The 13,850-nt window shown below is 37.4% G+C and overlaps 2 protein-coding genes and 1 long non-coding RNA gene across 3 annotated transcripts; 1 reads left to right on the top strand and 2 right to left on the bottom strand.

Annotated features, from left to right (window-relative positions):
* Positions 1-16: 16 nt before the first annotated feature.
* On the top strand, positions 17-3,459 carry LOC111805944 (Pentatricopeptide repeat (PPR) superfamily protein). The gene is made up of 2 exons (XM_023691251.2): positions 17-2,651; positions 2,882-3,459. Exon 1 carries the CDS (start codon positions 421-423, stop codon positions 2,578-2,580), a length of 2,160 nt encoding a protein of 719 aa, XP_023547019.2. The 5' UTR covers positions 17-420; the 3' UTR covers positions 2,581-2,651; positions 2,882-3,459.
* Positions 3,460-5,454: 1,995 nt separating this feature from the next.
* On the bottom strand, positions 5,455-7,053 carry LOC111805958 (homeobox-leucine zipper protein HAT22). The gene is made up of 3 exons (XM_023691271.2): positions 6,295-7,053; positions 6,136-6,215; positions 5,455-6,034 (listed from the first exon to the last, which is right to left on the bottom strand). The coding sequence occupies exons 1-3, from the start codon at positions 6,748-6,750 to the stop codon at positions 5,737-5,739; spliced, it is 834 nt and encodes a 277-aa protein (XP_023547039.2). The 5' UTR covers positions 6,751-7,053; the 3' UTR covers positions 5,455-5,736.
* A 4,398-nt stretch (positions 7,054-11,451) lies between these two features.
* LOC147793783 (uncharacterized) lies at positions 11,452-13,760 on the bottom strand. The gene is made up of 2 exons (XR_015420522.1): positions 13,544-13,760; positions 11,452-11,887 (listed from the first exon to the last, which is right to left on the bottom strand). It is a non-coding gene; the product is annotated as an uncharacterized LOC147793783 (long non-coding RNA).
* Positions 13,761-13,850: the final 90 nt, after the last annotated feature.

Genomic DNA, 13,850 nt, shown 5'->3' on the forward strand with positions numbered 1-13,850 from the left:
GAAAAAAAATAGAACATCTTATTTAAAAAAAGAAAAAAAAAAAACAAATGAAAAAAATAATTTTTAATAAAAAAACATTAATAATTAATTGGGAAGGGAGGGAGGAACGAAAAAGAAAGTAAATTTTTTAAAGAAAAAAAATCAAACGAATATTTATTTTTCAAAGCTAAGAGAACATCAATACAACTGATCATAGATAAGGATAAAAGTATAGTTTGTGGTTGACGACAATGCGGTCAAACCTCCGGAACTGAATCGGCGGCACCTGAAACAGACAACGGCGAACCACTGCAGGTGAATAAAGTGCAGCCACCGGAAAATATACACTTCGTATTTTCAGGGAATTCCAAAATGCTAATGTAAGAGAAAACGGCATGCCGTTGCTTCGTTTTACTTGAGCTTTCCCCATGAACACTGCAAATGCATCAATTCTCCGCTGTTCTACAAAGCTTTCGGCACGTTCTGAAAACATGTATTGCCCAGAGAGACCTCCGTACTGGAAAGTTCCTCCATGCTCTCTATATCAAGTCCTTCGTCCCCGCATCCACATATATCTCCAACCACTTCATTCTTCTTTACTCCAAATGTCGCCGCCTCTCCGCTGCTCGTCAGGTCTTCGATCAGACCCAGGAATGCAATATCTTTTCCTTCAACGCTCTGATTTCTGCATATGCGAAAGAATCGTTTGTCGAAGTTGCACGCGAACTGTTTGATAAAATGTCCCAACCAGACCCTGTTTCGTATAACACTTTAATTGCTGCATATGCGCAACGTGGGGATGTTGAGTCTGCTTTTCAGTTGTTTGTGGAGATGAGAGAGGCCTTACTTGACATGGATGGGTTTACCCTTTCTGGTATAATTACTGCTTGTGGCGATGATGTTGCTTTGATTAGGCAGTTGCACGCACTGAGTGTTGCGGCTGGGTTTGATTGTTATGCGTCTGTTGGTAATGCACTCATTACATATTACAGCAAAAATGGGTTTTTGAATGAGGCCCAACGGATTTTTTATGGCATGGGTGAGGATAAAGATGAAGTCTCATGGAATTCGATGGTTGTGGCATATATGCAGCATCGAGAGGGGTCTAAGGCTCTTGGATTGTACATGGAAATGACTCTGAGGGGCTTGGTTGTTGACATGTTTACTTTAGCAAGCGTCTTGACGGCATTTACTAATGTGCAGGACTTATCAGGCGGGCTTCAGTTTCATGCCAAATTGATAAAGTCTGGCTACCATCAGAATTGTCATGTGGGTAGTGGTTTGATTGATTTGTATTCAAAATGTGGTGGTTCTATGCTGAGTTGTAGAAAAGTTTTTGATGAAATCTGCAAGCCAGATTTGGTTCTTTGGAATACAATGATTTCAGGATACTCTCTGTTTGAGGAGTTTTCTGATGAAGCTCTTGAATGTTTCCGGAGGTTGCAAGGTGTTGGCCACCTCCCTGACGATTGCAGCCTTGTTTGCGTAATCAGTGCCTGTGCGAATATGTCATCGCCCTCTCAAGGAAGACAAGTTCATGCATTAACTTTCAAATTGGACATCCCTTCTAATAGAATATCAGTGAACAATGCTCTGATTGCAATGTACTCAAAATGTGGAAATCTCAGGGATGCAAGGAGGTTATTCGATACAATGCCGGAGCATAATACAGTATCTTTTAATTCAATGATTGCAGGTTATGCACAACATGGAATGGGGTTTCAGTCACTTAATCTTTTTCAGAGGATGCTGGAGATGGGCTTTACCCCAACAAACATTACGTTTATTTCTGTACTTGCTGCCTGTGCGCACACAGGAAGAGTTCAGGATGGTAAGATTTACTTCAATATGATGAAGCAGAAGTTTGGCATTGAACCAGAAGCGGAGCACTTCTCATGCCTGATAGATCTTTTGGGTCGAGCAGGCAAGTTGAGCGAGGCAGAGAGGCTGATAGAGACGATCCCTTTTAACCCCGGTTCAATTTTTTGGTCTGCCTTACTCGGAGCATGTCGAACACATGGGAACATGGAACTAGCAGCCAAAGCAGCAAACCATTTGCTTCAGCTGGAACCTTCAAATGCTGCACCTTATGTCATGCTGGCAAATATCTATGCTGACAATGGGAGATGGGAGGATGTCGCTAGCGTAAGAAAACTAATGCGAGACCGAGGCGTGAAGAAGAAACCCGGTTGTAGCTGGATTGAAGTGGATAGGAGAACACACATTTTTGTGGCTGAAGATACTTCTCACCCGATGATAAAGAAGATTCATGAATACTTGGAGGAGATGATGAGAAAGATAAAGAAAGCTGGATATGTTCCAGACGTGAGATCGATCTCAATAGGGACCGATGGAATAAGGAAAAGAGAGGAAGAGTTAAGGTTGGGGCATCATAGTGAGAAGTTAGCTGTTGCATTTGGTCTCATGTGTACTAGAGAAGGTGAGCCAATACTGGTAGTCAAGAATCTTAGGATATGTGTGGATTGCCACAATGCAATCAAGTTTATATCTGCAGTTGTGAAGAGGGAGATTACTGTTAGAGATACCCATAGATTTCACTGCTTCAAGGACGGGCAATGCTCTTGTGGAGATTACTGGTGAAGTTTAATGGCATGGATGCTGCTTCAGGTTACTGTTTTCAACTCGGAACAGATTGATAAAAGGACGCCAAGGTAGTTTCTTGTCTCTCTTTAACTGCCTTAATTTGATTTTGGTTTCATTTGACTAGCATTTTATTATGTTATATAAATTTAAACTACAGTTGGAAATACCATTTACTTGTTGGGAGAAACTATACAAATTATAAAATAGTATATTCATCCTTTACAAGTAGTTTGTAACTGCAACTAGTTCTAAATTAAATGTTATTTTTATCCCTAAATTTATCTTGAGCCTGTGATAGGCTATACTCTTAGTTCCTATGATTGGATTTGAAGGCCCAATGGTCCCATGGAGTTTCAACAAAAGTCATGTAACAGCCCAATGGATTGAGGATCCCACATCGATTGGAGAAGGGAACGAGTGTCAGCGAGGACGTTGGGCCCTAAAGGGGGTGGATACGAGGCAGTGTGCTAGCAAGGACGTTGGGTCCTAAAGGAGGGGGGATTGGGGGGTTCCAATCAATTGGAGAAGGGAACGAGTGCCAGCGAAGACGTTGGGCCCCGAAGAGAGGTAGATTGTGAGGTCCCCCATCGGTTGAGGAGGAGAATGAAGCCTTCTTTACAAGGGTGTAAAAACCTTTCCCTAGTAGACACGCTTTAAAAACCTTAAGAGGAAACTCGAAAGGAAAAATCTCACGAGGACAATATCTATTAACGGTGGGCTTGGGCTATTACAAGGCATATGCCCAAGTTTCTTTCAATAACAGGCCACATCTACTCTTTGGTTCATGAATCCAATCCATAAGTAGTTGATTTAAAGCTGAACTCTTGGAGTTAAATTCCTTCCAACAATGATAGAGATTTAAAATGGATTTGTTAATTGTTTGGAGAAAGTCCATGAATCCATTCATTCATGAACACAAATCCCTACAAGGATCGCACATGACCAATAGAAGGTAATATACCCAATTGTTGAAGACTTGAAGCCAAAGATGATATGGGTGTTAATGTTATTATTTGAACTGAAACTTCAATGGAACTCAGCCTAATGCCACTCGAACACTAACTTGTCAACGCAGACAACATGTAATGCACAAGATTGTGTGAATCTTGACTTTAGAAGAAGTCATTCCACTGAAGGAAGTTTAAGAGCCCCATTTATTAGAAGTCAACTCAACTTTGAAGAAGCCCATCCCCTCCTACCCAATACAAGTTAAAACTCAACCCTATAATAAAAGAATTATTATTGAAAATACAACTATTATTAGAAATATGATTAGTGACGAAAAACCAAAACCACGTGTGCAACTTGACAGGCCGACAAAGGTAGCTTATACGAGACAAGTGTCCTGAACTTTCCTCTAAAAATAACAAAATATTTCCAGACATACGTAGAGAAACCCAGAAGAAGATATAGAATAAAACGTCCATAATTTAATAATTATTAAAGTAAGAAAAAGTGGTGAATAAATAAAGAACAAAGAACAAAGAACATAATGATTTGGTTGGTTTCTGTAGTTGAAATTCGTCAGATTGATGAGGAAAGGGAAGCTAATGGATGACTTTTCTCCGGTTTAGTTATTACAAAGAAAAAAAAAAGAAAAAAAAAAAGATAAGCCAAATGACAAGGCTTTCAAGTCGCACTCTATTTGATCATCTTTACCCACCAAAGAAAATAAGAAAAGTATTGGGGAGTTGTCTGTCTGTAATCCAAATGATGATGGTGATGACGATGGCGGCGGCGAGAGAATTGAAAAGGGGCCTGTGGGAGTTTTCCAGGAAAGTGCCAACTTTTCCCGGAAAGTTTTAATTTTTATTGGTCCACACACACACAGCCATGAATGATTCGTAGACTTTGTTGAGCTCTGTGTACACATATTAAAATGAAATAAAGGAGAAGGTTCTGAAATTGTCCACTCTAATCATGATAGCGTGCCTATAACGTATGCAAATACCAGTAACTTTTAGTGCCCTACCAGAATAAATTCTTAAATCAAACTAGATTCAAACATGATTATGGATTTCTATAGCTTTACCAATCCCTTTACAAAGATGATTGAACATAATCTATGACATTCCATTGTTGCTTCATGACCTCATAATCATTATGCACTAGTGAACCCGTGTTGCTTTACGATTGAATCAAAGAGACCGAGCCCTCGAAGTTAATCAGGGAAGAATTAAAAAGGAAAGTAACAATATTGTAGGGGTTTGTAGCGTAGGTGGGGCAAGGGTTAAGGAGGGCCGTGGGTTTGAATAGAAGGGTGTGTTCCATTATTGTTAAAAGTGGGGAAGGAATAATAATACACATCAAATCTTCCCTTGTGGATATCCAGAGCACAAGGATTTAGTCTTTGGTAAGCATCACGTGGGGTGTGACCTACCTGTTGGCTTAAAGCTTTGGCACCTCACGTGGTTGTGACCTTCTCAACCTATCTATTTTCAAAATTATTCCATCCATCCCTTTCCTATCCTTTATTATTATTATTGTTATTATCATGATTTCCATATTATTCAAATATCAGAAACCTATAATTGAATTCATATAAAAGTATTTAAATAAAAATGTTTGTGTAGAAACAAAAAGGAAGAAAATGAGAAAAAGAAAAGTAGATTCCATGATATAAAACAAGAAAAAAAGAAAAAAGAAATGTAATATTATTATCATTGTATCATATTGACCAATGAAGCCAAAACGCACTAATAAAATAGCAAAAGTCATATCAGTGTCATCCCTTGCGTAACACGTAGGCAGCCAATGAGATAGATAGATAGCCCCTTACACCAACACCACCCAATAATTTTTCCCAATCCAACACACCATCCATCTTGCGTCATTGGATCGTCGGTCGGAGGGTCGGTCGATCATACATAATTCAGTAAATAAGACATCAATTATCATTCTAAAAATCGATTAAAAAAAATTACATTATATACCCACCAATCCTTGATTAATTTCTAGATAGAGTTTAAAATCTTTACAACTGATGATAATTTGATCTTTAAGGGTAGGGTAAGCTTGTACAAGGGTAGCTAATAGTTACACTAAATTTCTCCAATTTCTAAGCTAGCCATGGCGTTTTGAAGAAGAAGAAGGAGAAAAATATATGAGTATAGTGTTATTTTGTGTAGCTTGTAAATGGTGTACATTAATTTTCTAACATGCGGCTGAAGGATTGGAGAAGGGGTTGTAAAAGTGGGGCTTTGGAGCCATTGAAAATTTGGGTTTGGAAGCGCCATCGCCAACGCCAACGCCAACGCCAACGCCACCCACCCTTTCGCAGGATGGGCACATGGTTAACGTTGCTGCTGGCATGTGCATGTACAGCGGGTGTGCGAGCTTTAGTGCCTTCAATTCTTGAAGCTCCTTCTGTAGTCTTCTATTTTCGTTTGTCAACGTCTCGCAACATTTCTTCAAGAACTCACAGTCTACTTCTGTTTGTTTCATTTTTGTTCTGAAAAAACAGAAGAAAGAAAGAAAGAAAGAAAGAAAGGTTGAGAGATGTAATGGATGATGTAGAGAAGTACTAGAAGAAATTGGGATGAACTCACTCACCGAGCTCTCCTATTTTGAAACCATACTTCCACTTGTCTTGGGCGTAGGTTTAGGTGTCTGGCTAAGGTTTGCTTTTGTTTCTGATGAAAAGAATGAGAGAATATGAATAGAAGATTTATATAATTGATTTAGTAGTGGTATGTATATAGAGAAACTTACGGGGTTGAGAGTGCTATTTTGTTTGAAACTCTCTTCCAATAGCGCGGATTGTTGTTTAGAAAGCCTAAGCTTCTTCCTAGTATTACAACCATCTTCATCTTCATCACTAACTCTACAACAAACCCTCTCCAATTCAACTTCTTCACTGCTGAGGTCTCTCTCCCTTTTAATCCCACCGCCACCGCCCCCGGAGAAGGAAGAACAAACAGCGCTGCTATGAGGGGAAGCTTGGCGATACAAATGATGATGATGATGAGGATGATGATGATGAGGAGGATCAACATCGCCCGAAAATCCCAAAGTCAAAGCACAAGGCTCAAACTCAAGTGAAGTAGGATTCTCTTTGTTGTTCTTCTTCTTCTTGTTGTTCTTGAAGTTGTTAAGAATTGGAGAAGCAGCTTCTGAGATCCCCAACCCCAAAACCAAGCTTGTTTGAGAAACATCATCCAAACCCATCTGGAGTTGAGTTGAGTTAAAGGATTTGTGTGGAAAAAGATGGAAGTTGTGAAGAACAACAAACCAAAATGAAGGGTTTAAGAAGAGGAAAAAGGAGAGAGATGGGTGTGTTTGTGTTTGTGCTTGTGTTTGTGTTTGTGTGGGTGGGTGGGAATGATTATTAATCCAGAAGAAATTAAAGAACTCAGAAGACAAAAGAATCTCAAAGTAAAAGAAAAAAAAAAAAAGAAAAAGAGTTATGAAATTAAAAGTCCGTTCTATCTCTATACATAGGTTGACCTTTGGAAGCCCCACTTAGTTATTATCTTCACATTATTGAGGCAAAGAAAAGAAAAGAAAAGAAAAGCAAAGAAAAAGAAAAGAAAAGAAAAGCAAAGAAAAGAAAATCCCCACAACTTTCCCTTTCCTGCTAGAATCACTGAGTTCACATGGCAGTGGGGAACACATCAAGAAAGGATCATTCTTTCTTTCTTTCTTTCTTTCTTTATTTCTTTTATTGTTTGTGCTACACATTATATTTAACAATTGCTACCACTTTTGAGTGTTGCTTCATAAATGTTTCCTCGTCTTCTTATTCACTTTCTCTTTAAAATAGGTTCAATTATTTGCCACAACTTTTCCTCTTCTTTCACTTATGCCCCAATATTAGCATCCCTTCATTCATTCCTTCATTATTATTTTCATTTATAATTCACCTTCTACTTTAATTATTACTTTTATCAATCATTCAAGCATTGATTTAATTAAACTCTCTTCCCTCCTCCCCCAACGATAAATGACCACATGAATTGTCTCCCACTCCATACTCTTCCAATCCCATATGGTCGTGCAAACCATTCCCCTTTGCTTTGATGCCCAAATCAAAACACTGTTGCACCTATTTTCTTATGTGTTGCTTCGTTTGATGTTTGATTTTGATGGGAAAATGAAAAAGAAAAGGAGAGAAAAGAAAGAAAAGTAGAGACAGAGAGATGAGATTATGACACGAAGCACATCAGAGCTTTGATTCAAAAGATGAATAATTGATGAAAGAATGTGGAAGTTTGCTTCGACAGAAATTTTGGGTTGGGGGGGCCATCCCATTGGGGAGTATTAGTGTTTATAATGCATGAAGAATAGACAACTTTCAGCAATGCTTTGTCGGCTACCAATAATGATGATGATATGACTTATCAGAAACTTAGGTCGCCCATAAAAACATGACGCCCATAAAACACATTCAACAACAAATTATACAGAACACTTCTAAATTATGTGTTTTGTTTTAACATTACCCTTTACTTGTTCTTTTAAAAAACGTTTGGATAGAGATGTTAAAGTTTTGTTTTGATGGTATCCCTAAAGTCTCAAAAGTTTCCAAAATACCTCTCGTTGTTTAGGAGCCACGTGGTCATAGAGGTGATCATCTCGGAGCATTTGTTTGACATTTAGGAAAAAATTTATGAAAGAAGTTAGACCAGCAACTAAAAGAAAGATAAACTTGAGTAGAATGCTCAAGTTCTCTGGTTGACCTCATATGAGGCTGACACTTAACATCCCTCGGTCCGTATTATCCTAGTCCAGCTCAAATTTGGTCCTCATTTTATCCTAACCTTAAAAAGATATATAAACACTCTTCTTCCAAGGGAAGAAGATAAAGATGATAGCTAATTCTATCATCCAAATCCAAATTCCTTGTAAGTAACTCAAGCACTAGAGCTTAATATGCGAATTTCTCTTGTCTCGTAGATTTTGTTCTTCTTCAAATAAATTTTATTGTTGTTGTCACGTGAAGGTCAAGTGTGTTACTCTATCCAAATTTAACCTAAAGTATTGTTACTCTAAGTGGGATTAAAAATGATTTAATCATACGCACTTGAGTATGTTTTTTTTTTTTTTTTTTTTTGTTAGGTTTTTATAATTAAAAAGTAATCCGATGCCATTAGGATTATTTTAGAGTAAGTCAGATGTCATAATACACACGTACTCATCCATTGTACACTTGTCACAATTAATTATATAAAAAGGAACAGAGCAAAAGGAATAGAACTAGGCTGATTATATAACAACACACAATTTTTTTTTTTGGCAATGAGAATGACAAAAAGCAAGTATACAGGTGCCAACATTTGTGGACAAAAGCAATAATTACAATAATTATTGTTATTAAGGTGATAATAATAATAATGAAAGCCATCACTTTACACCGCTAAATTATGATTGCTGATTGAAAAGAGAAATTAGAAGAAGAAAAGAAAATTGATTTGATTTTTCAACATTCCCCAAAAGGAATTTTAATTTTAAAAACTTATAAATTGAATAAAAATATATAAAGAATATGGAGTAATTGAAAAACTGGAAAGAGGGAGGAAGAAGGTGTGTGAAAGAGAAAGAGAGAGAAGGGGGCCTACCAATGATTTGGCTTGATGGGCATTTGATTCTATGGGGCCATGAAGATGATGATGAAGAAGAAGAAGAGGAAGCAGGAGAAGAAGCAGAAGCAGAAGAAGAGGAAGAAGAAGAGAGGATAAAGACGTAGTTTTTTAAAAATCTAATGTTGGTACAAAAATGGGGAAAGCGTAGGGCATGTGCCCTTTTGGAATAGGACACTGTCTCATTCTCCAGGTCCTTAAATGGATTGCAAGCCCACACCCACCCTACCTTTTTACCCCTATTATTATTATTATTGTTGTTATCTAATATCCTTAATTCCCACCACCAAATCTAAGGATAAGGATATATTATCTCATTTGCACATCATCCTCTCATCTCATTTTAACAAACTCAAAACTTTGCCTCACTTTTCTGTTCCCTTTATATTTTTCTATGGACCAACCTCATTACATACCCTTCCCTAACTTTATTAGCTTTATCTTTCTTTCCTTTTAGGTTTTGTATCAACTTCTTATGTCTTCAACCTTTCAGTGGTTCAATTTTTGTAAACTTTCAACAAATGACTAGGTTTCGTTATGTATCGCCGTCAGTCTCACGATTTTTAAAACGTATCTGTTAGGAAAAAGTTTACACATTATTATAAGGGATAGTTCATTCACCTCTCCAATTGAAATGGTGTCAGAGCTAGACACAGGCGGTGTACCACATTGGTTGGAGAGGGAAACAAAACCTTCCTTATAAGGATGTGGGAACCTTTCTCTAACAGACGCATCTTGAAATCATAAAACTCACGACAATAATATTTTCTCATGGATTTTGAGAGGCTTAAAAAAAAAAGTAAGACTTAGAATTCAAACACATGTATAATTCAATCACACATGTATAATTCATAGGATTGGTGGATATAAAAATATAACCTTTCTTTCTTCCATCAATTATTGCTTCACTAAAATTCTGAGTATCTTCTAATTGTTTTCTAAAGATAGAACACATAACAATCCCTTTGATATTAAAAGAAACAAAAAGAAACATATTCTTTTGGCAAAGCACTAATAACGTCCCCAATTGATCATAAAATTCACAAGCAAATCAAAAAAAGAAACCAAAAAGAAAAGTGAAAATGGTGGAGAAATGCGATGGAAATGGCATTCATTGATAGAACCCACTGATGTGCAGTTGCTTTTGGTATAAGCACAAAACAAATAAATAAATAAAGGGCACTGAGTTTGCTTTTGGGTTCACAAATTGTTTGGAAATGGAAAGACGTAACAATTGCACTCAATTCCAGCTCGGAAAGTTACCAACTTGACACTTCAAAATATAAAAACCAAAGCCCTGACTCGGACACCAAAACACAACTTCCATTGCAGCCTTAATTATAACAACACAACCTCATCACACCCTTTGTTTAATGTCGGCATTACATCTGCAACTAATCTTTCTTTTTTGTCTTTCTTTTGCTTATCCTCTCATTATTACTCCTCCACTTTAGTGCTAAATTTTAGGAGTAAATTTAAATATGAGTTGCTTTTAATCTAGTCGGCGACTGGATAATGTTATTGGCTGAATAACTTTTGGAAAAGACCATATGCCAGTGACTTTCATCAAACTACCATAAAGTTTTGCAACCAAAAGCAAAAGATTTCAATAATTTTAAATGTGTAAAGTTTTCATTACATCTTCTCTCCCAATGGAACGTGACTCACCTACTTGCTAAGGAAGTGAAATGGATAATAACTTTTTTACATCAGTGCACAGATTCTCCAACTATTTTGGTAACTTGGATTACAAAAAGGAAATTTTGAGCGGACTAAAGACAAAATGTGCTATAAAGCTCTATAATGCTAAAAACGTGTTCGTGCAGTTGTGTTGGTGTTATGAACGGAGGGTCATCATGCTCAACTAACCTAACGTAGAGGCACATTTCACTTGTTTAGTTGATATAAGATTCTATCAGCAATTTCCAACCATTATTATAATGAATCACAGGAAAAGTCTAACTAATCTAACTAGCAATATGTAAAAGTCTAACTAATCTAACTAGCAATATGTAAAAGCCTAACTAATCTAACTAGCAATATGTACCGGCTCAAGCCATCCGCTAGCAGATATTGTTATTTTTGGGCTTCTCCTCAAGGCTTTGGAACGCGTATGCTAGGGAAAGGTTTCCACACCCTTATAAAAGATGTTTCGTTCTCCTCCCCAACCAATGTAGATATCACACAATACCTCTATAAGAACTAAAGATTATAGATTATGGTTGCCTTCAAGTTTTTCTAGATTTGTCAACTCAAAAGGTTTATAAATTTTTGTTAAATTATGAAGCTCTAACTAAAATTTCAAGAGTCAATCTCATTCGGCATCTCGAGCCCAAAGTTGCAGTGGGATCGAATCCTTCTATACTACTTGGGCTTTCCATTCCAAATGCAAAGCTCAATCTAAATGCCCACAGAAAAATTCGTGCAACCTGACAAAAACGGTGTCTAGCCTACAAAGTGAGCTTAAGGCATTGTAGAACAATGGCAATAAATAGGCATTCATTCCACAGCATAAAACATTATAATCATACAGCAAGTGAGAAAATATTGCTTCAAGAATGATAGAACAAGGATTTGGTTGACCTTTTTCTTGGATTTGGGTTTGCATAATCATATTCATATCCTTGCACCAGGTGATGCATGTCGTCAATACGTTTGTAATCGATCTCTTTTAAGTTCGTCTCTGTGGCAAAGAGTGATTGGGATTGGTTTCAATTTGTAATACCCTGCAGGTGTACCAAAGGAATCTGTCAAAGACGGTGTCCAAGCAGTAGAAAGTTGGTAAAAGAAGAAACTGAAGAGTTTTATCTATCTTCATGATTATATTGTACGTGTATGAGTTAGGCATAATACTGTGATCTTTTATATAAATCATAAATTTCAGGGCCTCCTCCAAGTTCCCTTCCTGCCGTACTGATCAACAATATAAGTGCAAGTCATTGTATCAGGACATAAATGATTGTCTACCATTTCATCCTAGCATTATCCATATTACCAACGGAACAAAATCCTCTGGTCTAGATGTCATAAACAATCAAGTCAGATTTGTAACCAAGTTTCTTAAGTTTACAAAAAACATTTAGGGAGTCATCCATCAATGCACTCTTACAAAGACCATAAATCAGAGGAGATGGTCTTAATTGACAACGTTCCATTTCCTCGATCAGGTTGTATAACAGCACAAGTCCACCGCTAGTAGATATTGTCCTCTGTGGACTTTCTCTTCCGGACTTCCCTCGAATTTTTTAAAATGCGTCTACTGGGGAGAAATTTTCACACCCTTATAAGGAATACTTCATTCCCCTCTCCATAGTATCCATAGTATCACAGGTTGGGACTTTCTCAATTTCCCCTCTCTTGCAGAACCCATCAACCAAAATAGGATAAAATAGGATAACTATATGCATCTGGTAGTATTCAATAGCCCCTCATGTCCTGCAAAACCTTCAATCAAAACCTCCTCTATCTTACTCTCTAGACAAAATTCATAAAGAATTGGATTGTAACTATAAGTATTAAGAGGTTGGCTTTTGTGTCTCAGCATTTGAATGAAGTCTAAAGCAGACTCAACAGAACCAACTTTACAAAGTTCGCAGGTGTAAATGTTGTATGTTACAACAGTGGGTCTCTCACCGCTGCTCATTAATTCCTTTAAGAACAAGAGTGATTGTTCAATGCTGACATCATGCCTACTTAGTCCTTAGCAAACGAAGTTCATCATAATTGTGTAGGAATACACATTACGATTTGGGCCAGAAATCTTCAAATCCTCAAACAAACTTCTTACAAAATCTGTTTGCTTCCGCCAAGCACTTGAACAAAAAATTGGCTTAATACCCATTTTCTTGGCTTGAATAAACACAGACACAGCATTCTCAAGCATTAAATTGCCAAAGAACACCCTTATAAACATGTCAAACACAATCCTTGACTTCTCCACATCATCATTTGAGTCAATAAGAAATGGGAACAATGCAAATAAATCTTGCCCAGCCTCCCTAGTGTAGCAAAAAATATCTCTAAGAACAGAGTAAACTTCCATCCGCATTCCTACCAATGCAAATACACGAACCATAGATCTAAATGTATATAGAGAGTCAAAATACCTAACATTCGAACAGTTTCTTGCATCGTTAATTTCAGGAAAAACTTCAATTTGAGCTACTGGACTTCCATCAGACACATAGATTTCCACCAACAACACCGATAAGGAAGTATAGCACACTATTATCGAAAAGCTATGGCAGTGAACAACTTGAATGTGGAGCAAAAGCAACTCAGATGAAACATATTTTTGCTTTTAGAGGCTAATTTCCAGCGATCTAAAAACTAAGCGATAAGACAAGCTGGGTAATTCGAAGTTAAAGAGGTTTCTACTTCACCTTAACTGCGAAGTGAAAGACTCGGGCATTTCAGGAGTCAAGGGATTGTGTACATCAAAGGCCTCAATCTCCTGAAGTCGGCTTTCAGAGAGGTCCAAGTCTCCGAAGCCGGTGAGCTGCCTCGGGTCGGAGGTGTATGTCGCCCAGTCGCTGAATAAACGTCGCCAAAGGTGCACTGCTTGGCGTGCCGGATGTTCGCTGAAATGTGAAAAGATTAGAGGGGTATTTTAGTCATTTTATAATTCTTTTTTAGCCATTTTATTTTATCATCTACGTGGCTTATGGTCGCGTGGTCTTAATTCATTTA

This window comes from Cucurbita pepo, chromosome 1 (genome assembly GCF_057944985.1).
Source record: "Cucurbita pepo subsp. pepo isolate OVF chromosome 1, ASM5794498v1, whole genome shotgun sequence".
NCBI classification, from domain to species: domain Eukaryota; kingdom Viridiplantae; phylum Streptophyta; class Magnoliopsida; order Cucurbitales; family Cucurbitaceae; genus Cucurbita; species Cucurbita pepo.

Excerpts from the sequence above, each read along its gene's own strand:
- LOC111805944 (XM_023691251.2), top strand. The coding sequence starts at position 421 with ATGCATCAATTCTCCGCTGTTCTACAAAGCTTTCGGCACGTTCTGAAA.
- LOC111805958 (XM_023691271.2), bottom strand. The coding sequence starts at position 6,750 with ATGGGTTTGGATGATGTTTCTCAAACAAGCTTGGTTTTGGGGTTGGGG. Across the intron at positions 6,216-6,294 it reads AAAATAGCACTCTCAACCCC|AAACAAAAGCAAACCTTAGC; the intron begins GTAAGTTTCTCT and ends TCTTTTCATCAG. Across the intron at positions 6,035-6,135 it reads TTTCAAAATAGGAGAGCTCG|AACAAAAATGAAACAAACAG; the intron begins GTGAGTGAGTTC and ends CTGTTTTTTCAG.